Source organism: Pleurodeles waltl, chromosome 12, assembly GCF_031143425.1.
Source record: "Pleurodeles waltl isolate 20211129_DDA chromosome 12, aPleWal1.hap1.20221129, whole genome shotgun sequence".
NCBI lineage: Eukaryota > Metazoa > Chordata > Amphibia > Caudata > Salamandridae > Pleurodeles > Pleurodeles waltl.
In genome coordinates this window covers 525,804,640-525,826,979 of record NC_090451.1, presented here as the reverse complement: position 1 = coordinate 525,826,979, position 22,340 = coordinate 525,804,640, and the positions used below count along the sequence as shown (strand labels likewise).

Here is a 22,340-nt window from a genome sequence, read left to right as displayed (position 1 = left end):
TGTGAGGTTATAGACAGTGCTTGGAGAAACAGTGGTTGTGGTCATGTTCTACTCCCAGCCGCTGCCACTGTAGGCCTGCACTAGTTCTGTGCCTGTGAGAAAGAAGTTCGACTGTCTGGTGTCTGCATTCTACTTTTTTGTGGTGTGTGCAAATGAAGTCTGGAGTACTGCTGTTTTCCATTATCTGTGCGTATCTAGTGTGTGATGTGTGCCTACACTATTCTATTCTGTGTGTGTGAAGCTGTCATTGCTCCTGTCTGTGCTGTCCACTCTGTGTTAGAGCAAAGTCTGAAGAAATGCTTCATGTTTTATTGTGTGTGTGTGTAATATACATAGCTGTTATCTGTGCTGTGCACTTTCTGTATGAGAACAAAGCTTGCAACACTCCTACATACCATATGTGTTCCTTATGCATGGTTGCACAAGCTCCCGTGCACAGGTGTGTGAAGTAAGTTTGTCATACATCTGCTTTTGCTGTACTAAGGGTGCGGGTAAGAAGCTAGCATTGCTTCTGCTTTTGCTGAGGCCTTCCTTTGTGCCACATAATGTGTGTGTTCTGTGTCAATGCATGCATGTGTGCTCATGTGAAAAAGACTTAGGCCCATATTTATACTTTTTTAGCGCCGCATTTGCGCCGCTTTTTTATGCAAAAGTGGCGCAAACTTACAAAATACAATTGTATTTTGTAAGTTTGCGCCACTTTTGTGTAAAAAAATGACGCAAATGTGGAGCTAAAAATTATAAATATTGGCTTTACAGTGGTGGTGATGCATATGCTGTACCATATGCACTGGACTCTGTTGGTCTTTTGTGTGCCTCTGCTGTGGGTCAGACAACATGCACCTCTAACTGCAGGTATTTTTCCATCCCTCCTCTTACACCCTCCCGACCCTCAGTCTGGCGTGGCCAAAAGTTCAGCGTCTTTTCAAGCTGCCAGCTCCGATGACTCACGCGCCTTTTGTCCACCCTGGGGAGTGTAACCGGACCAATGGCGGTTGGGAATTTGACCTCCTTCATTGTGTTGCTCACAATTATCCATTTTGTTGTGGAAATAACCTGTCTTAGACAGTGAAGCTGGAGGATTAGGAGTGAAATTTAAACCGAGAGGCCGGGAGAGCACAAAACGAGTGCCCTCTGTGCCCCTGGTGCCACTCGTACACCTTGTCCACTGTTCAATGGGCATTGATCCCCTTGACTGCCCTGATCCTCTTGACTGTCCTGATCCTGGGGGCGTATGGAGGGCACTAGACAAAAGAGAGATTGACGAGAGGTAGGCCGACTGCTCCTCATTGTCATTGCACCTACTGTAGCCTTGAGAGCCCAATCAATCAACCATACATGCCTGTTACTAAATGAACATTGGTCCACCACAGTTACTAAAGATGCTACTGTCTATAGAAGAAAGGAAGCGTGCAGGCTACTAAAGATCTCACTGTGTATCTTTATACACTATGTTATAATTTCTATAACCATGGTCCATAGGTTAAGGTCGATGTCTCCACGCCCTATAAGTTTCAGCTGACGTCCCTCTTCTAGTTTAGCATTACTCCATAGGTGCTGTAGGGATCTTCTATACCACAGAGTCTCGATGACTTGCTTCTGGTGGCTGGCCTCACCTTCTTATGAAGAGCTCCACATGACTGGAAGTCATCTCTCTTTGGTTCCACCATCACCTCATGAGTGGTCAGACATGATGAGCAAAGTCTTACCCTGGGGCTTTGTGTTTGATTGGTAGAGGAGGCCGGTCTGCAGCCATAATCTGTGTTCTTTATTGGTACGGATAACTGTTCTTGTGCCCATGGATGCAGTGTCCACATCAGAGGCAATGATAAGTCCCTGGCTATGTGACTGGGTGCTTGATTCAGTTGTGCCCAATAGAAGAGTGACACGTCTACAGTTGCTGGCTGCAACTGTTGCGCACAGTGTCATGGCTTGGGTCACAGCCTGATGACCAGAGGCTTTACCACCGGGTTGGAACCTTGCCTGTTTTGTAAAGATGCCCTGTGTAAGGATGCCTTTGTTGGTTCTGACAGGCTTGGTTAGAAATGCATTTCAAGAAATAAGAAGTACTTGATGTTTTTTTGGTCAAGGACACGCTGTGGGCACAGATAGGGTTCTATATTAAAATATTATATGCAGAAATATTTTCTGATAATAATATATACATATTATCTTCTGAATGTAGTTTACAGATTTTCAACCGATGTTGATTTTCACTATAGGTGCTGGTAGGAAAGCCACCAGCGGCCGTGTGGCTTTATGGCTCCCCCTTGGCCCTCACAATTTAGGTGATGTTGGTGCCCCAGGTGCGCACACACTTGGCAAAACAAGTGGGAAAACATAATAATAAATTAGCGTCAGGAGCCATTCATTTATTATTCCCTGCTCCTCTGAAGGAGTGCTCCATAATTATGTTGTGGGGGCTACAGAAAATACAGCAGCCCTCCAGCAACATTAAAAAACACACACAGTAAGTCTCCCGGGTCATTGAATCCATGGCCCCAGGACAGCGTACCATATTGTTTAAAAGCACACCAAACTGGACCTGTATGCTCTTCAAGTGGAGTGCAGAGCCATTTGTGGTTGGTTCTATGGATGCTTGAAAAATGTTAAAAAAGACTAAAACACATTTTTAATGCTTTTATTAAAAATGCTTATTAAAAAAATAATTTGGGACAATCACTATTATTAAACATTGCAATGTGTGGATTTATAACATATACATTGACTTATAGTTATTGGTGACTTTTTGACAAAGCCAATAGGTCTGCTTTATATATGTTGATGTGCTGACCTCTTCATTAAGCCAATGGGCCCACCACTTTTTGTATTTGACCTTTTGACACAGCCAGTAGGTCTGCCTTACTTAAAATCGCACGCTTTATATTTTTATATTACATAGCTATGTGTGGCAATAGGGAGTTGGCAAGGGGCTTGGCCGGCCCTGCAAGGTGGTTGGGTGCAGGGCCTGGCTGGCCTTACACGGCATGGGATTGGGCACCCAACCCCACTCCGCGCATGGCTACGGACATTTTAGTCTATGTTAAAAAAAAACGAAAATTAACTGACAAAAAACAAAGGTTAAAGTGATGTTATAGTTAGGAATTGTAATTATCTCTTACTTTAAATTTAAAAAAAACTCAGAAAATCACTGCAAAATCCAAAGGTTAAAGGGATATTATAGTTAGGTAAAAATGTCAATTAAAACATGCTGTTTTAAACAAATAGTACCAATGAAATTCACAAAGTTATAGTTATCTCAAATAACTATAAGTCGTGCCCTAAAATACCTATAAGTCGGGGTTCGCTATGCACTGCTAACTACCTCCCATACTGAAATGTTGATAAAATCACTGCAGCATCTGAAATGACATCATTAATTACAACACTGTGCATGGTCTAGGTGCGAATTATAGTTATTTTAGGACACAATGTATAGTTACTAGAGATAACTATAAGTACTGGTGAATATCAGCCATCTTTCTTGTTTTAAATGGTATGTTTTAACTGACATTTTCACCTACTCGACCATGGGTGACCGTAGTGTTTTTTATTGTGACGCAGAGGTTCTTCCTGTCTGACCTGCTTGCATAACTGAGGTAGACTAGACCAATGGATATTAGCCCTAGGAGCTTTGTGCGCATTGCATAATCAGTCCCGTTGAAGGAGGAGAGATACATCCTGCTGGCCCTTGGGCAGTGCAAACGCACAACCTGTCAATTATAGACATCATCTGCTTGCCGTACAGGAATCTCTGGCAATATATTTGTGCTTTATAAAGATTTAACGAGGCATCCAGCAACAGAATAAAAATGTCAAGAACCAAGTTTTTTAAGGACACAGAACTCTGAACTGAATTCTAGCTTGTAATATATTATTTTTGCATGTGGTTGCAAGAATATATGGTCCTCCCACATCACTACAATAACTTTGGGATAGATTTACTAATGTTTGTGAGGGAGCAGTGCAGCTGTTTGCATTGCTTGCAGGTTTTTCTAAAGTATAATAGACTTGCGCCACATTTTTGTAATACACTACACAAAATTAGTGCCTACGCAAAACTTTATTAAATCACATCGGATTCTCTTGTAATATTACAACTACATTACAGTCTACCCCTGAGGTCACAAGTATCCTGAAACACTGAACTTTTGGTTAGGAAATAACAAGACAGACTGTGGCTTCATGAATGGTATCCTTCCTTCTGCCCTCCCTCCAGGGTGTGATATCGTGAGCAGAGAGACCTGCACTCTCCTCTCCCTTGAAATTAAGGCATCTCATGGATCTGGTGTTCCTTCTCTGGGGCTCCTAATAGAGAGCTCTTCTGCAGTATCACTCTCACTCTTCTTCTTATGAGTCTAAATTCTCCCACTAAACGAGAGGTGGGGTCTTCTTACCACCAACCTTGTTGAATTTGTTGTCCTTTGGGGGTGTTAGTCCAGAGTCGGTTCTAGAGTTGCAGTGGTTGACGATGTGTCTTCATCTCACCACCACACCACTTCCAAGATACCTGGACCAATGCCCTGTTTGCAGATTTGTTCGGGCCGAATACAACATCTGCAGTGATAGTGATTCACCTTGCACTTTCCATTTGCCTTTGAGATCTAATACCACCAGCAGATTAGCATTTTGCATCACACACCTTTGCTTTACTACACACACCAGCCTTTTGTAACCTAAAATCTTTGTGGATTTTTTCGTCTGTTACAGGAAATGGCTACATTGAAGGGAAGGAGCTGGAGAATTTTTTCCAGGAATTGGAAGCTGCCCGGAAAGGAGCTGGAGTGGTAAGAATGCTAAATCCTACAACTTCCCAGAGAAGGAACGTTCTCCAGACTTTTCATAACAGACTTGTATTTGTGGATTGTCAGTAGGGCAGGGTAAAGCCACTACATGTAAGGTTTGTGGCTGAAATATAACTCATTCTGGTACTTCCTGACCACACATTCATTGGCCTGGGTCCTAAGGGATATTTTTCTAATCGTGTCCACCAGTCTGCTCCCTGTCTTCACTTGTCCTCTTCCTCTCCTCCTTTTGGGGAGAGTGAACATAAGAGTCATTGTCTCTGACAAAGAACATAGTAATTGCTGGAGCGCAAATGGAAGATTTAGTAATCGACCACTTGGTGGAATCAATGTGTTTTAAACCGTGGCTAGAGAGTTTGGCCCAAGGAAACTTGACTGTGGCCTGGCAGAGCTTCTAGCAGTTAGCAGTGGTGTAGGAGTGTCAGAAGGGGAGGGCATTTAGGGGTGTGGCAGCTGCGTAGCAGAGACTGAGGGTAGGTTGTAAAGTGACAAAAAAGTCGACATAACAAGTAAGCCATCAGGGTCAGACTTTAGCTTGTTATGACAGGCAGAAAGATTGCTAGCAGGGAGATGGGAGAGTTCCTCAGTGGGCACATACTTCCAATACTTCTTCTAGAGCTAGACACGGCGTGGATCAATCACACTACTTTTTTCTCTTTGCAGGACGTGGCAAGTGTGAATTTTGGAGAGAAGATGAAAGAGTACATGAAGAAGTATGATAAGAACTCAGATGGGCGAATCGAAATGGCAGAGGTGAGTTGTACTGTGCTGATTTTGGTGTGGCGCCGCTCAGGGGTGAGTGTTAGTACAGCAATGTTCTCAGGTCACCCATCGCTTGGCACGGTAATAGGCAGGTGTTAATATTGCATGTTTATGCCCACAGGGTGAATGTGAGCTAGGATGGAGAATAGATGGATTTTCATGGCGTTTCGGAAGTGCCAGCTGGGTGGAGATCTTGTACACACGCACACTTTGTGCAATTCACCTCATGACCAAGTGACATTTGTCATCAATTTAAACAAGGTTATTAGTCTACTTCCTCCACATACTGGTGGAAAAACATACTATCCCGGGTTTGCTAATTTGATGACCCATTGTCCTCTGCAACCTAAATGCACCAAGGCTTGCTTTGTCTTGTCATCAATGCCACTGGGACACCTCAGGATTTTCTGACAATCCACCGTCCTCTGAGGTGTGTTGGATTGCTATTGAATAAAGAAATCCAACTACCGACTGTCCTTGCACAACCCACAAGACATGCTAGTGACAAGTGTGAAGACAGATCCCGCCAACACTGCACAACAGAACACCAAGCAATCACCCTGTGGCATTCATAGCCTCACTTGCTGCCAGACACATTTCAAAATGACCACATTCTTTCTTGCAGTGAATGATTCCCCCATGAAATGCATTGTCTCAGTTATGATATTCGACCACTCTTTTTGCATCTAGTCTCCCCTTTGTGAAATTCAACTTGCACATACATGCATGGATTGCAGCTACACTGTTACTACATGTTGATTGCATTATGTGTGCACTGCTCACACCATGACAATAAATGCATACATTACACTACAGACACAGTTTGCAGCATTTACACGCCCTCAATGTGCAGACACTGTACTACTTCCTTGCGCTGGAGTTAAACATCTCCTAGAATCTATCAATTATTTAATCCAGTTATCTCCACGACACTCTCCTAACACTGAAATAGCTTCTTCATCACATTCATCATCACACCCACCTTCCGAGTGCAAACCTTGCCATGGCCTTGTCTTGCCAAATTGCCTCTAACTTGATGAATGTGCTTGGGGGCTTTGCCTGCAGCTTATCTGAAATACACTTGTTGTATTAGTCGAACATTTAATAAAACTATTTTGTATAAAATTGTGTCTAACTTTCTCTTTAACAACTTTGTTATGCTGCTTGTGTTGTTGCTTCACAGCTGGCCCAAATTCTCCCCACTGAAGAAAACTTCCTGCTCTGTTTCCGGCAGCATGCTGGGTCCAGCATGGAGTTTATGGAGGTGAGTAAGGGACTCTTGTAAGTCGTAGATGCTTTCTTTCCACATCTGTAAATTCCAAGGACCAGGTTCCATGTTGAGCAATGGTTACTGTACACCAGAGGTGGACATTTCTGTGTAAGTTATGCTGTAAGCAGTGGCGTAACAAAGATCCCTGCAGTGCGAGGCCCCCGAACTCCAGGGGGCCCCTTTAGCACAATACCCTGGCCGGAAAACTCCTTACTGAGTCGGAGGGGCCCCCCACTATGTACTTTGCAGGGGAGGGGGGTCAAGTTTCTTTCTGCTACTGGCTGTAAGTGAAGTGGAACCACACAATTTAGCTCTTGAGTTTCCCCAGTTACATGTCCCAAAGCGAAACAACACTGGAGGTGACCTGTGATTACACTACCTGCACAGGACTCATACCATGTAACTTCGCTAGAGTGGACTACATTGTTATTCGTTACACTGGATGTACACTATAAGTACTAAAGAGATGCATTACATAATACTTAATACTGTTGTAGTTAAATTTCTCTTGCACATACATGCATGTATTGCAGCTATACTGTAAGTACATATTGTTTGCATTGCATGTGCACTGCTCACACCATGACATTAAATGCATACATTACACCATGGGCACATTTTGCAGCACTTACACACCCTCAAGGTGCAGACACTGTTTGTATTACTTCCCTGCGCTGGTGTTAAACATCTACTAGCATCTTTCAAAAATTCAATAGGATTTTTGTATTTTCAATATTTTAAAAAATATGGTTTGTAATCGGAAAAAATATGTAAAGGTTGATTAACTAGGTCGTAGACACACAACTCATTGACAACACATTTTGTATCTAAGAATCTTGTTACATATGACAATGCTTCATTACATTGTCACCGCAGATCTGAAAATCCCCGCCCTACCTTCTTAACAACCAGCAATCTTTAGCTCTTCTCCCATTTATAAGCTTCTGGTGAGTTGGATCTTTCTTCTTAATCATTGAGCGCTCTTTGTGGCAAAAGGAGATCTGCAGTCCTCAATCCCCATAATTCAGTTGTAGATAATGCCTCATACTCCAAAGACTTGTCAAATATCTGGGGACACATTTACAAAACCTTCACGCGACACAGGGCAGCAAGAAAAGTTGCGACGCTGCATTGCATGAAATGTAGAGATCAGGAATGCTCCATGTTTACAAAGATATGGACCATTCTGCTCTCTCCTTACGCTGGTGTACTGTATGCAGCCTAAAGCCAGTGTTGGCACCCTTGCACCATAGTGCACGGGTGCCTGAGTTATAGGCAGGATTGTTTTTGTGCAAAAAGGGACATATTCCTGCACAAAAACAATACTTAGTGGTAATTTCCTCTTTCTTTGTGTGCTGCAGAATGCAACACATGTGGACAGAAGAAATAACAAGGGGAAATAAACATATTTCGTCTCATTCCGCCATACTTGGGAAGGCGTAGCATTTGGACGCATTCCCAGTTTTACAACTCTTTGTAAATCTGGAAATGCTCCAAAATCCATGGATGAATGCATGGGAATGCCCAGGCTCCCTCCACCCATAGAACGCCTCCCTGGGTGAAAGCTAATGTAACGCAGTGCAAGCAGCTACCTTGTGTTACATTACTTTGCTAAGTCACACAGGGTCAGGCAAATAAGGCTTTGTGTGGCTTTGTAAACATTAATGAAACCTTTGTGTTGTCCTTGCCTGACGCAAGTACAACGCAGAGGCTTCATAAGCATCAGATCTGATGTTCCAGGTTCTGATGTTGAAAACATCTAAACCAGCCCTCTGGTAGTTCTAGGTGAACAATTCTCAATTCGTCTTAAAGTACATGTAAATTGTGGTTCTTGCAAAATATTGAGCATGCTTCTCTATTAGCAGCAATCAAAACTCCTTGTATCCTCTTCCGGGTTTGTAAAGCCTTCTTTTCAACCCCTAAAAGCATATAAGAGGCGGATCCTTAAAAATCATTCCACACATAAGTGAAGGTTACGTGCGTAAAAGATTGCCTCAGTGCCCATCCATGACAATTTGATTGACAGATTCTGCAAATTTTTACAGGTGCAGATGGCAGATAAGGATCATCTTCCATCTGGCCATATTTTTCACAGTGAATGAGGGCGGAGAATTGGATTCTTCCATAGAATTCCCACAGGAGGCAGCAGTGCTAATGTGGCGAACATCAACAATATCATGACATTGTTGGTGTTCACAAACATTCTAAAAAAATTGCACTTAATTTAAAAAGCCATCAGTCGGGCAGTAAGTCTATGAATGTGCCCGAAGTACCCAACGCTTCTGTGAGTGCAATGAGACAGGATTTCTTCTAGGTACTTTGCAGGCGGGGCCCCCTCAAGTTTCGTTACACCCTGTGCTCTGCTCCACTTTGAATGGCTCAACTCATAGGGATTAATTATTCATCCGATACATACCGAACTGAGGGATATCCGGTTTTATTGTTTATGATAATTATCTCCAATCCCTCTTTGGCATTTGGTATTCAGGAACTATGGGCCTGATTGCGACCTTGGTGGAAGGGATACTCCGTCCAAAATGTAATAGATATCCTGTCTGCTGTATTACAAGTTTCATTGTATCTTATGGAACTTGTAAAACGGCAGGCGGATATCCATCATGTTTGTGAAGGAGTATCCCATCCACCAAGGTCGTAATCAGGCCCTATATATGTAGAATGTACCCTCTAAAACAATTCCCAGTGCTATGGTTAGTGTTGACAGGAGTACCCTAGCTGCCTGCTCCTTCAATTATCTTTGAGAATTTCAAAGAATTAGTAAATGTATACATATATCATGGGTGTTACAAAGGAGGTCCTTTTGTCTTCCCACCTCCATCCTTCTCCATCATGCAGATGGGAGAAGCATGCTTGCATTCGAGGATTGGTAGAAGTATCTTTATCATAATTTACTCTTCTTCTTGCAGGCCTGGCGGAAGTATGACACGGACCGCAGCGGATACATCGAAGCTAACGAACTGAAGGTATCTGCATGAAAATAGAGGGGGGAGGAAGACAGGGTGTGGCTTAGGTCCTTCTGGTGCGCCAGTGTGGACTATCCAGAATATTCCTTGAAAAATTCTTAAATTAACAGTATGCATTTCCTTTCTCAGATCTCCTCATTTCTTCTCTTACTTGTAGAGCCACGACTAGCCAAATACCATCTTACTCCACTCTTAGCTGTTCACCCCCGTCCGTTTGATATCAGATTGTGTCACTCTATTGGCATTATTTCAGATTTGGTATTCACCCACTAATAGTAAAGCATGACCCAGACTCACAAAAAATATATAGAGCCTCTTCAGAGAGCTCAACAACATATGGACTTACACAAGTGCATTCCCCATCCTCACCCAAGCGTATAATCAGAGTGCTAGGTTATTTCACTGGATCTTGTTGGGTGTTGGAGCACCTACAAGTGTCAGCTGTAAAACTGCACGCTCTCCTTTCTTTCCTAAAATGTGGGTGCTTGGAGCCAAAGCTCCCTATGTTTCATTGACTCTCCAGTTGAAGCTGAGGTTGAGACGTCAAGGGTTACTCACAGGAAGTCACTTGTAGGATGGCTCTAGTACTTACGGGCATATTTACAAGCCCCTAGCGCCCCCTTGTGCTGCCCTAGCATAATTGTTTTTTACAAGGCGGCATTAAGAGGCCTTTTACCGCGCAGTATTTACAAAGTGGCGCAAGGCTTGCATTGCACCACTTTGTAAACTGTTGCACCACATTATGCCCGTGCCAGACATAATGTATGCAAAGGAGGTGTTCCGAAGCAGGAAGGCCCGAAAAAAATAGCAGTGAAATTTACAACATTTCACTGCACCATTTTTTCAGTCATTTCTAACTCCTGCTTAAAGCAGGCATTAAAATGAAGCACCAATTTCAATCAGTGGGCCTCCCTGTGCTTTGCTGCACTAGCGTCAAACATTTTGACGCTAGTGCAGCAAAGCGCCACAATAGCATAAAAAATGTTGAAACTATTGACCTAACGACTGCCATGGTGTGCTGTATTGTAAACACGGCACAACCATAGTGTTGTTAAGTGGGGCAGGGGTGATGCAAGAAAAGTGGTGCATCGGGATCAATGCACCACTTTCTTGTAAATATGCCCCTTAATTTGTAAAAGAATGAGTGCCTGTGCCAAAGGCTCTGCTCTGAAGCCTGCGGCTGGAGCCATTAAATGGCACCGAATTCCAAGGCCCTCACAGACATCATTTCCACTGGTAATGTTTTAATACAGAGATACAAAGTAACAGTCAGTTCAACAAACGTGCCATGAAATGTTGCTCTGGTTCTGGAGGTGAGGGCTCAATATATTTATATTGGTTGGAGGGTTTGGTGTAAGGGGTAGCTGGTAACAGGTACCTTGCGGGCAGAAGTATGGTTATTACATGGCCTAAACTGATTCGTATCTCAGTTATTACCAGGCGCTGTAGGCTATCTCTAGTGCCTCTAGGTGACTCAAGATCACATACAGAAAATCAGGGGCACCCCCTTGGTCTCTGCCCCTTGTAGTCAGCATTAGATGAGCCTTGCTGACTGGATCTCAGCTCTGGTCAACGACAAACAGGTTTTTCTTGTGCCTCAGAAAGTGGCAACAAAGAGCAGGGGATCATGATGCTCACAAAGCAAGAGATCTGCTGTTTAAGATATTAGATTCAGTACCCTGGCAACTGGAAACTGACGTCAGCACAGCAAAGCAGAGGTCAAACAGAACCGAAGTGTGACACAACATTCAGCATATTTTGCATGTACCGTACCCTGGTTCGGTGGAGATGTTTTTTGGAGGCAGCTGGAGGTGTTTACTGGGTTGTTGGTGCAGGCTGAGTGTGCCCATTCTGAGAGGCTGCTGCTAAGGTTGCTCAAGATGCAGTTAGTGTGGTGAGGCTGCTGAGCTCTCTGTTGTGGCACAGCTGATCCATATTCATTGGGCGGCTCTACAGTCTCAGGAGGCAGCAGACTTGTCCTGGGATAATCCTCATAGTCTCTTGTCACTGACTGATGCTTCTAGTCCACACATAAGCAACTCAGACTAGCAGGCACTTCAGATCATGGTCAAAAAGCAAAACCTTACCCTTGCTTAGCACCAGCTGAACCATCATTCAGAAAGTACTCTTTGGGTCCAAAGGTACTCTTTAAAGTACCAGCTACAGGGCAACAGTACTCTTCCACTTCAGAATCCTGCTCCCAATCATTAATGGAGCATTCCTGGAATTATAGGTGAGCAGTTATTCTGGAAAAAGAACATTTCCGCTGTCTCTTTCCTGGACATATTAGAAACAACAGTCTTCACCAGACAAAACGTGCATTCAAGTCCAGTGCACAACTTCTTAAAAAGTTCTGGTCACAGGCTATGCATCTTTTGGGAGCACGATACTACTAGCCTCTCACCTCAAGCAGAGTTGTCAGCACAGGGTAGACAGAGGTTTCATACAGTACAGGGTTTCCCTCCTTACAGCCCCTCCAAAGCATGGCTCGAGCCTCACAAAAGCTCGTCACCTCAAATAACCCACATGTAGAACCTCATCCAATCGCATATCCCTAGGCTCGCTCAAGCTAACATCGCCAACCTTACCCAAGTTCAGTCTCTAGCCTCGTCGAAGCTCTCATATTCAGTCTATCTGAAGTAATGAGTACCAACCATCCAATCGACTGCATCCAATCACATATCCCTAGTCTCCACCAGGCTCATGTCTATAACCTCAACCAGTCACAAACCCCAGCCTTGCACAAGCTAATGTCCCCAGTCTGACCAAGCGCATGTCCCCAGCATTAATCAAGCCCATGTATAGATCCTGTTCCACTGTTCCAAACCTATGTCCATCAGTTCACAAACCTCAGTCTCAAATGCACCCAAGGTCATTTCCCCACATGCATCTCCACTCATTGTTCACAAACTTACACAGGTTCATTTCTCAAAACTTATATCAACATTTATTCCCAATCAATGGGCCAGTTATTCCAGTCTTACATAAGTGCATGTACCTAACTTCAAACAAGACGTCTCAACTTCTCCCAATTCCCCTTCCTAGTATCTTCAAAACTCATGTTTCCAAAACTCACCCAAGCTCATGTCTGCAGCTTTACCTAAGCACATCTAACCCAGATGCAAATCCATATCCTCCATCAAACACGTGTCCCAACCTCACCCAACAGATACCCACAACCTCATTCAAGCACCTCTTCCCAAACTGCCTCAAACTCTTGTTTGACCCAAAGATATGTCTCCATCCTCAACCAAAACACTTCACCCCGCATGTCATTTGTGCTGAGTCACTAGGGTACCAGAAGAATCATAAACAAGGCAGATGTCCTTTCTCTGGTCGAGGATTGTTCACTTCGCTTCAGCCCGGTTCTCACCCAGCTTCTTCACTATCACTTCACATGTGTGGCGACTATGTATGCCATACTGAGCTGACTGGATGCAGCGTGATGATAGAAGATAGCACAGCTCACCACAGAAACAGTGACAGGTCATACTGATGCAACGTGCAAAGAGAATGAGGGTCTGGCTAGAAAGTGCAATAGTTGTTTTTCCTTTGTAAAAAGATGTGATCTCTGTTCACAGGGCTTCTTGTCAGATCTGCTGAAGAAAGCCAATCGCCCATTTGATGACAAAAAGCTGCAGGAGTACACACAGACCATAGTAAGTATGAAAAGGACAAAAGCTCGCCTGTTGGGGAGGGATAGGGACCGCTGACTGTGATGTGTGTTTGAGAGTGAGATCCTTGGCTGAGATATAAGTTCAGGGAGTCTATCAGATCCCATTAATAAGTGGTGTGTTTAGGGGATTGTGATGCAAGAGCTTCCAATCTGACCATAAATCCGGACATGTGGACATGGCTACAATCAACCATTTACCAGCTGTTATTAGCCCATAGCAAAGGCAGCAAGTGCTGCACCTCTCATGTTTAAAGGGATCTATGTATTTTATTAGCTAAATCTTGGTTGTTTAATAACATTCCCTTTCTCAAGTGGTAAATGAAGTGAGGCCTCATTACTAAGCATTTTTTGCATCCAGGCACCATTTGGGTAATTTCAGTTTATTTATTTTCTCATGTAATTATGTAATAAGCACTCTAGAGCCTGTTGTAAACTCTCTGTGGGCTTTTAACCACGCCCACTTTTGCTGTTCATTCTTTGTTGTGCTTGCCTTAAATGCTTCATTTTTATTGGTGCATTTCGTGAAATGTCCCTCCTTTGTGTGCTTAGTTCCCTCCCCTGGCGTATTAACTAAGTGAACATTCCTGAACATTTCTGTTGGCCATCACACTACCTCACGCTTCCTCCTATTACAGCGTGTGATGGTCCCTCCCCCGGTTTCAGTTTGCCTTACATCCTAGCCGGGATTCTTTCTAGACATTCACGTGGGGAGCTAATAACTCTTGCGCTCATGGCAGAGGTGGTGCTTTGAATCCGCTTGCTTCTGTCAACTGTTTTACACTTCATTTTCAATTTATGTGACATGAAAAGTCCAGTTAGGAATTTACAATGCCAATCGCTCTAACTCGAGCAAATACAAGACCTGTTGCATTGCAAATGCTTGTTTATAGAGTGCGGACATGGCCCACAGACATCAGAGGGCTTCACAACAAAAGAAGAACAGGACAAAAACAAATACAAAAGATACATGTACAATAAACCAGGAGTAATCACTAGGTTAGCCTCCCTGTGAGGTAGAGAATTTCACACATATTCAGTGTAAAACATAGCAATGAAGAGCAGGTGGTTCAGTACTACATGAGGATCCTCAATCGTTCATGCCAGTTGAAGTTGGTATGCAAATGGCGGGAGCATGAGGGGGGTAGGTGCTGTTTAGGCCAGGTGTAGTTCGAAGAAAAGAGCTTTGTGGTCTTTTTTGAAGGTGACATGACATGTGGTCAGTCAGAGGATGGGTGGGAGGGAGTTTCAGATTCTTATGGCACTTCCAGAGAACGACTAGTTCATGTAGCACTCGTGCTTGAAAGTGGGGGGGCTCAAGGAAGAGCAATTGAATGTTCCTTGAATCTATGCTGTGCCTAAGATATTCAGGAGCTTATTTGCAAGCCCCTTGCGCCGCCAGTGTGTCACTTTTCCCCACCTAAAAAGTGAATCACCACTGGGCAAGGGACTTGTAAATAAGCCCCTCAGTTTCTCAGACAGGTAGAAAGTTAAAGAGGAGTGAACAGCTTTATGAGTGGTGCAAGCAGTTTTAAATTGAGCTATCACCTCTATGGGAAGCCACTGAAGGTAGCGTAGAATGGGGGAGATGTGATAGAATTACTTGGGTCCTGTCACCAAGTGGGCTTCCGCATTAAGGACTGCTCGGAGAAGACCTAGGTGGACTCTGGGAATGCCAGAAAGAAGGGCAATTCCATAGTTGAGTCTAAAGAGCACAAGCGCATGGGCAACCGTTTTAAGGCTGTGTGCTGGGATGTGGCTCCTAATTCCCCTAAGCAGCCTCAGCTGGAAATGGGCACTCTTAGCCATGGAGTAGATATAGTTCTGGAGGTTCAGGCATCTGTTGAGGGTGAATCACAGAGATTTGGCATTCTGAATAATGGAAGGCCGGCCATCAAGGTCAGACAAGATCCATCCAATCTTGCAATCATGCAAGTTAACTTTCTTTGGTTAGATGAGAATACATTCTGTTTTCGCTGGGTTTAGTTTTAGGTGGTTGTTAGCCATCAAAGCTTGATTTCTATTTAGTTAGTTGCATAGGCGGGTAAAGTCTTCAGGCATGAGACCTTCAAGAAATTTGGGTGATGTCAGTGTATAAGTGGAAGAGGAGTCCCTAAGGTTTGTGAGTGGCTCAAGGTACAGGTTGAAAAGGGTTGGAGAGAGAATCAGACATTCAGGGACACCTTTTTGCAGGCTGACTGGATCTGAGACGGAATTCACAATTTTTACAATTTGGGAGCTTTTTGTTGGGTGTGAGATGAACCACTTAAGGACGGCACCATCAATACTCATTTGATACTTCAGGGTGCCTAACCAAGTGTGTTGGTTGACTGTGTCATTCGTTGCGGAGAGGCCAAGGAGCACAACTAGACAGGAGTTGCCAATGTCTAGGATGTGGAGGGTGTCCTCCACAATCTGCAGAATTGCTGCAGAAGGTGTCATCCACAATCTGCAGAATTGCAGTCTCAATGCTGTGGCTCTGATGGAATTCGGATTGGACGGAGTCAAGAAGGTTGTTGCTGAAGATGTGGAAAGACGGTTGGGAGGCTATGCAACTTTCAATCACCTTGCCTAAGATGGGTAGGGTGGATGCTGGGTGGTGGTTGTTGAAGATGTCAGGGTCCAAGGATTGTTTTTTTTAAGAGAGGAGAATTTTTACCACTTTTTAGACAGTCTGGGAACAAACTCTGATCTAGTCATGTTTAAACTATGGTTGTCCAAATGGGAAGAAGCAGTTTTGCTGCAGATTTACTGATGGAGCCTGGAATTGCATTGCAAAGATGGTTGGAGGGTTTCACCTTTGATAAAATTCGTAGTAGATCTGCCTCTAAGACTGTGGAGAAAGAGGACCATGTTGCAGTGCAGTATATAAACACTGGAACACACAGTTGACAATGTATTTATTTTTTACCCTTTGTGTAGATAATATGGAAAAAGAAATACATAGAAAAGAAGAGGGTAGGGTGAAAACAGTAGCGTTGCCTTTGTAACATTTACCAAGTACAGAATTCTGCTTGAGCTACAGTTGGTCCATCTTACAGGGAAGGTGTTTCTCCCTTCAATTTTGGGGAGTAACATTCAGTCTGGATGGCCAAAAGCACCTCTGTTCATTATATCAACAGACAGGGTGAAGTGGGGTAATGGATCCAATGTTGGGAGGTGTTTTGTCTGTGGAAGTGGGCACAGCAACTGAGAATCTTCCTGGTAGGGGCACACCTACTGGCTTCTTTACTGTGAGGACGGACACTCATACTCAGTCACACCTCCCTAAAGGACCATGAGTGGGCTCTGCACCCTGAAGTAATAGAGGTAATCCTCTCTAGAGGGTGGTTTCCATTTGTGAATCTCTTTGTTATTGACCAGACAGTGTTGTGTCTTACATTTCCCTCTCAATGGTTTCCTAAGGGATGCCTTCAACTAAATTTATGTGTGCAGTTTGCTGGAACAAGTTTGTTCACTAATGCAAGTGGGAAGACATCCGCTTTCTAACTTCTTGTGATTTGTATTGCCCCTTTCACAGCACGATCTGGTGGGGGATACTATTGAGGGCTATCTGGTGGCCTTGTCTGCCTTCGTGTGTCTTTATTGCGTAGCTCACCCCCTAGTGGAACACTTTATAACAGGTTTTCTTTACTTGTTTTTTTCCCACTCTTTGTATTGTGCTTCATAAATATCTGAATCTTGTTTTGACTTTCTTCATAGTGGCCTCGTTCAGTCTGCTGTAAAGTTGCCTGGCTCAACCTTTTACCTTGAAGACAGTTTTGTTGGTGGGAGTAAACCCAGCTTGTAGAGTTGGAGACCTTCAAACCCTATCAGTTTATCCACCTTTAACAGTTTTCCGCCCCAATAATTTGGTTCTTCATCCACGCCCGACCATCTTACTCAAAGGGGTTTTGGCATTCCATATGGTCCAGTCTGTTACACCTTCCTTTTTTTTCTCTCATCCACTTCCAACTGGGGGGAAGAGCAACTGCATAGATTGTACCCCAAATGTAATGCCTACACTGGTTGGGAAAAAGTGAGTGATTAGCTGTTTGTGTGCTTTTCCAAAACTAAGAAGGGCAAGGTGATGAGCAAGAAAACCATGTCATTTTAGGTCATCATCTGTATCAGGATCTGCTATGCCTTGGCCAACAAAAAAATCTCTAGAGGAATTTATATCCATTCCACCAGATCCTTTGAGCTTCTACAATACTTTCTGGTGGCATGCGGGTTACTGATATCTTATAGTCACCTATATGGTCATCTTTGCATTCTTTGCCAAGCACTACTGACTCCGTCTCAAGCACACAGTGAAGGGTTCTTTGCCTGAGCTGCGTTGCATGACTTCCTTGGTTAAGCAGCTCTAGTCTGTTCCACCTCACAGGAACTCATTCTTAAGGTGAGGGACCTGCAGCTAAACGTATCTATCAGAAAAAAGTGACTTATGTTTATTAATATTTCTGATGGATACATAATCTTCCTGAAGATTCTACACCACCATCCCGACTCCCCTGAGGAGTTAATGCAATGACTAATAAGATCCCAAGGTATGCAAACATTTTATGTGATGTACTTGGCACTGTTGTTTCTCTCTTTGTTTCTATCTGCACTCCTCGAATGGATGCAGAAGAAACTCAGGAACTGATGCCAGAACACCAGCTGGCACCTAACGTTCTCCAGAGCCATCATGTCTGGGAAAACTATTTTCGGTGAAAGCTCCATCCAGACCAGTCTTTAACCTCTAGGTGATAATTCTTAAGGTAAGGAATCTGCAGGAAGATTATGTATGCACCAGACAAATTGTTACTAAATTAAAGTAACTTTTTTTCTATCAGTGTGGAGAAGAAAGCTCTGCTGATCGAGATGAGCGTTTCAATCATAGAAGAGATCTAAGAGGAGCTGTACACAGTATGTGTTTTTATCTGGGAAAAGGTTTAGGTTTCCCTGGCTGAGGTGCCTCTTTCTATCAGAAAAGAAATTTAGGAGTTGCTGATCATTGTGTTTTTATATCAGAGTGGGGATGTAGAATATGCTGATTGAGATGCTTCAATCAGCAAGAGATTTAGTAGTCTTTGACAGCAGTTTGTGCTCCTATTGTGCAGAAGTGAAAAGAACCACTGATCAAGATGTGCTTCTCTCTCTGCAGCTACGAATGTTTGACATGAATGGTGACGGGAAGCTGTGTCTATCAGAGATGTCCAGGTAAGAGGTCCAAGCCTGTAGAACTTATTCTTTGTTTAGGCAGAGCCAAAGACTATCCACTTGATATGGTACTGAACACAAAATTAGGACTACCTCAAACAGAAATAATTGTTAATGTATTAAATTAACAGGATACAAAATGTGATTCTGATGGATACTTCTAACTGCAGATACCTCACCTTAGAATACCCCCCAGGTGCCCAATTCGATCCCACTCTTTTCTTCTGCAATACTTCTGAGTGCCATTAAGTGGCACTGTGCGACTCAGCTCTGTCTCCATACCACCATGGAAATGACAAATTTAAGTGTCACCTGTTCACTCTGATGTAAGTTCCTTTCTTTCTGTGCATCCTGATGCGGTTTTGGAACACCACACTCAGTTTCGTGGTGGTCCTATAACTTCTAAACGAAATCCAGTGTGCTGAAGAACAATGTTGTCTCTGAAATTTATCAGGTTCTAAACCATGCTGTGACAATAGAAAACAGATGTCAGTCACAATCCGCATAGGGTGTGTCTTTGGTGTCTGGGCTTAGACCACAACCCATTCTTGTAATAAATATGCACCTATGCACCTATGCACCTGAAAGCGGTCCGGGACTAAGAAACAAAGGTGTACGTGGCCAAAAATAAGACATAGTGCCCCTTGATTAAGCCACTTTCCAGTTCACAGTACGGGTTTGGTCCCACTCTTAAGGCCATTTCCCATGAGCAATCAACTTTGCAAAGTTCTCTGTTAAGTCAAAATCAAAGTCCCAACGCAAACATAAAATAGCAATGTGGGAATCAACTCCATTCCAACACTCTGCATCCAAATAGAAGGTACATGATGAGACCCTCTGTCTCTCTAGAGCCCAGTCCTAGAGCCAATTGCCCAATATTTCCTGCTGTGCCCTGAGTTTCCCAGCTGTCAGCAATACCACAGCTTTTTGTGCTATTCTGTCTCCCTCTGGTGCACCTTCGGGTCCCAAGGAACCACACAGCTTCCATTCGGGTTGCAACCTTTGGGCCCATTATCAGCCCCCATTTTCTGTCCTGCTTCGGGCAACATACTAACTACGTTACAGGATTCCATTCCAGCTTCAGACCTATGCAGGACCTTTCCATATCAATGTCAGTACCAGATCCAATGGTGCCAGCGAGGATCCGGTGTTGATTCCCACCTTACTACACAGATACAACTTTTACATGGATTTACAGGAGGCCAGTTGGCTTGACTCTTGCCCAATGGAAAAGAGTGTATCATGTGCAATACTGGTCGAGCAGGCAGCTGAGGTCCTATATTTACTGCTGCCATCAGTCGAGACCAAAACAAATGTCCTTATGGAAATTTGGCAGCCTGGGATAGCCATGTTTGAGCCCTGTTCTTCACTAACGGGGTCCTCACTGATACCTTGATGGGCACATGGTTAAAGCCCTGTTCCTGCCCACTGAGGAATAGGTAGGTGGTAAGGCATCACATATCAGATCGTGGTGACCCTGATTTTATTTATTTTTTTACTTAACACCCTACCTCGTAAAGCCTTATGGTTCAAACTTCAACCAATAGGGTAACTCCCAAACCTTTTTGCATGAGCCCTCCAGTAGGGAGCAAAGAGGATTAAGGAATTTGGCAGATTTATATTCTTCTCTAGTAGCTTGGCATTGGGAATGGTAAATGCTGTAAGTTTATTGGTTGCTCAATATGTGTCATTTGGGACATGGCCAGTGAGTTCTTGCCAGAGACCATAGAAGTTTGTAGGGGCTCTTTGGCTCAGACAATACATAGGACACAGCCATATATGTGATCTGCATTAGACTAGATACTACTGATTGCCTGGGAAGGACAGCTGGCACCAGTGGTGTGCTCCACCAACACAGATGGGTGTGTTCCACAGGATTCTTCTGAGATGTATAAGCCTTTTTTATGGATATGCCTTTTGGTGGCTTACACCTTTTTTGGTGGAAAGATTCTGTCTGGGAGCACTTTAAAGCTAGTGGGGCCATGGTTTGTTCCCTTTGTCTGTTGATCCCTGCCAAGCAGTTCCTGCATTAGTTCATAAAGTACAGAGGCTACTCCAGGCGGCTGACATATAGGCAAAGACAGTTGACAGTCTCCACAACAAGTATAGCAGTCAGCCCAATCTTTTTAAGGTTGTGGACCCAGATCTGGGCCAGCAGGGGGATCAACCCTCCAATTCCTCTTCCACTGCTGCAGCAGCCACCAAACTACTTTATGTTGGCCTTAGTGGCACATGCCTATCCAATGGGAAGGGGGGAGAGGGTCAGGATCCATCATTTCCTCTCAAGGGGGAGATCTGTGCTGTCCAAAAGATGTCTTTCAAATCATTCAACATGGCTACGCAATGCTTTTTCTTTTTACCCTGAAAAATATTCCTCCCTCATCACAGGGAAATTTAGACAAGCTCCTGTCTGTTCTCCTGCAAGAGGTGTGAATGTTGCTTTCCAAGGGTGCTACTGAGATGGTCCCCCCCTTGGAAATAGGAGAGGGTTGTTACCCTTATCATTTCTTGTCCTGAAGAAAGGCAGAAGTCTCAGGCTTCCTTTGGACATTTGGCTTCTAAGTGCCTTCCTGCGAAGGGACACATCAAAATGCTCACAATGGCCCAGATCCTGTCTGCTCTGGACTCTGGTGACTTGATGGGTCCTTGTACGTAGAGGTTGTGTATTTCATAAACCCGACCTGCAGTCCCACAGATGTTACTGGAGGTTCCAGGTAGGCAACGAGCATTTTTAGTTTGGTGTGCTCCATTTTAGCCTCACCAGCACCCCTTGAGTGATCACTAAAGTGATGGCAATGGTCGATGCCCACCTTCGGAGGTCAGGGATACCAGTTTTCCCCTAGGAATTTCCTTCCTCCACAACGAGTCCAGGACATTTGGGCTGTGAAACCGATGCTTCAGCCTTGTTCCTGGATCTTGGTGAGAGTTTCTCTGAGGCATCCAGGATTCTCTGTCTTCTACATCCTCCTTGTCAGCAATGACAGATAGCAGCTGCTGACTCTGCAGTGAAATCTGAATTTCTGATGGGCCCAGCATCAATTAAATCAGGCAGATGTCATTCAGATGTCAGTGGAGGCAGCTTGCAATCTTCAATGGTTCCTTCTCAAATGCAACTGATCCAGCAGCAGGCCCCTCTCCCTTCCCCACCCGAAGCTGATGTTGGCGGCGGATGTATCCCTGCTAAGCTAGGGAGGTCATCTGAGGAGATGGAGATCAGAGGACTCTGGCCTCTGACAGATGCCCAGCTTCCCATGAATATGTTTGAGTTGTGGGCCATTTGTCTGCTTATGAAGTGAAGGCCTTCCTATTTGCCATCAAGGGTAGGCTGGTGCAGGTTCTCACGGACAACACCACCACCATGTGGTATTGCACCAAGCAGGGCAGAGTGGGGTTCTGGGATCTGTGCCAGGAGGCTCTGCTCCCTGTTCGCAAATCACCATGTATGGTCCCTGAATGTCAGAGCACATGAGCTGAGCATGTGACATTTAGCAGATCACAAGTGGTCTTTACATCCTGAGGTGGTGCAAAGCATTGTCCAACAGTGGGGAGAACCCCGGCTACATCTTTTCACATCTGTTGACAGCACGCAATGTAGAATGTTTTGCATGTTGGAGTTTCATCACGAAGACTTATTAGGAGATTTTTTTCAAACAGCAGTGGAACAC

The 22,340-nt window shown here is 44.1% G+C and overlaps 1 protein-coding gene across 1 annotated transcript in view; it reads left to right on the top strand.

Annotated features, from left to right (window-relative positions):
* The window catches only part of CALB2 (calbindin 2), a 153,570-nt gene that overhangs the window by 83,497 nt on the left and 47,733 nt on the right, over positions 1-22,340 (top strand). Inside the window, exons 2-7 of the mRNA XM_069217466.1 lie at positions 4,711-4,787; positions 5,469-5,558; positions 6,751-6,831; positions 9,762-9,818; positions 13,400-13,477; positions 18,620-18,675. Coding sequence (XP_069073567.1) covers positions 4,711-4,787; positions 5,469-5,558; positions 6,751-6,831; positions 9,762-9,818; positions 13,400-13,477; positions 18,620-18,675 — 439 coding nt within the window. The remainder of the gene's footprint in view (positions 1-4,710; positions 4,788-5,468; positions 5,559-6,750; positions 6,832-9,761; positions 9,819-13,399; positions 13,478-18,619; positions 18,676-22,340) is intronic.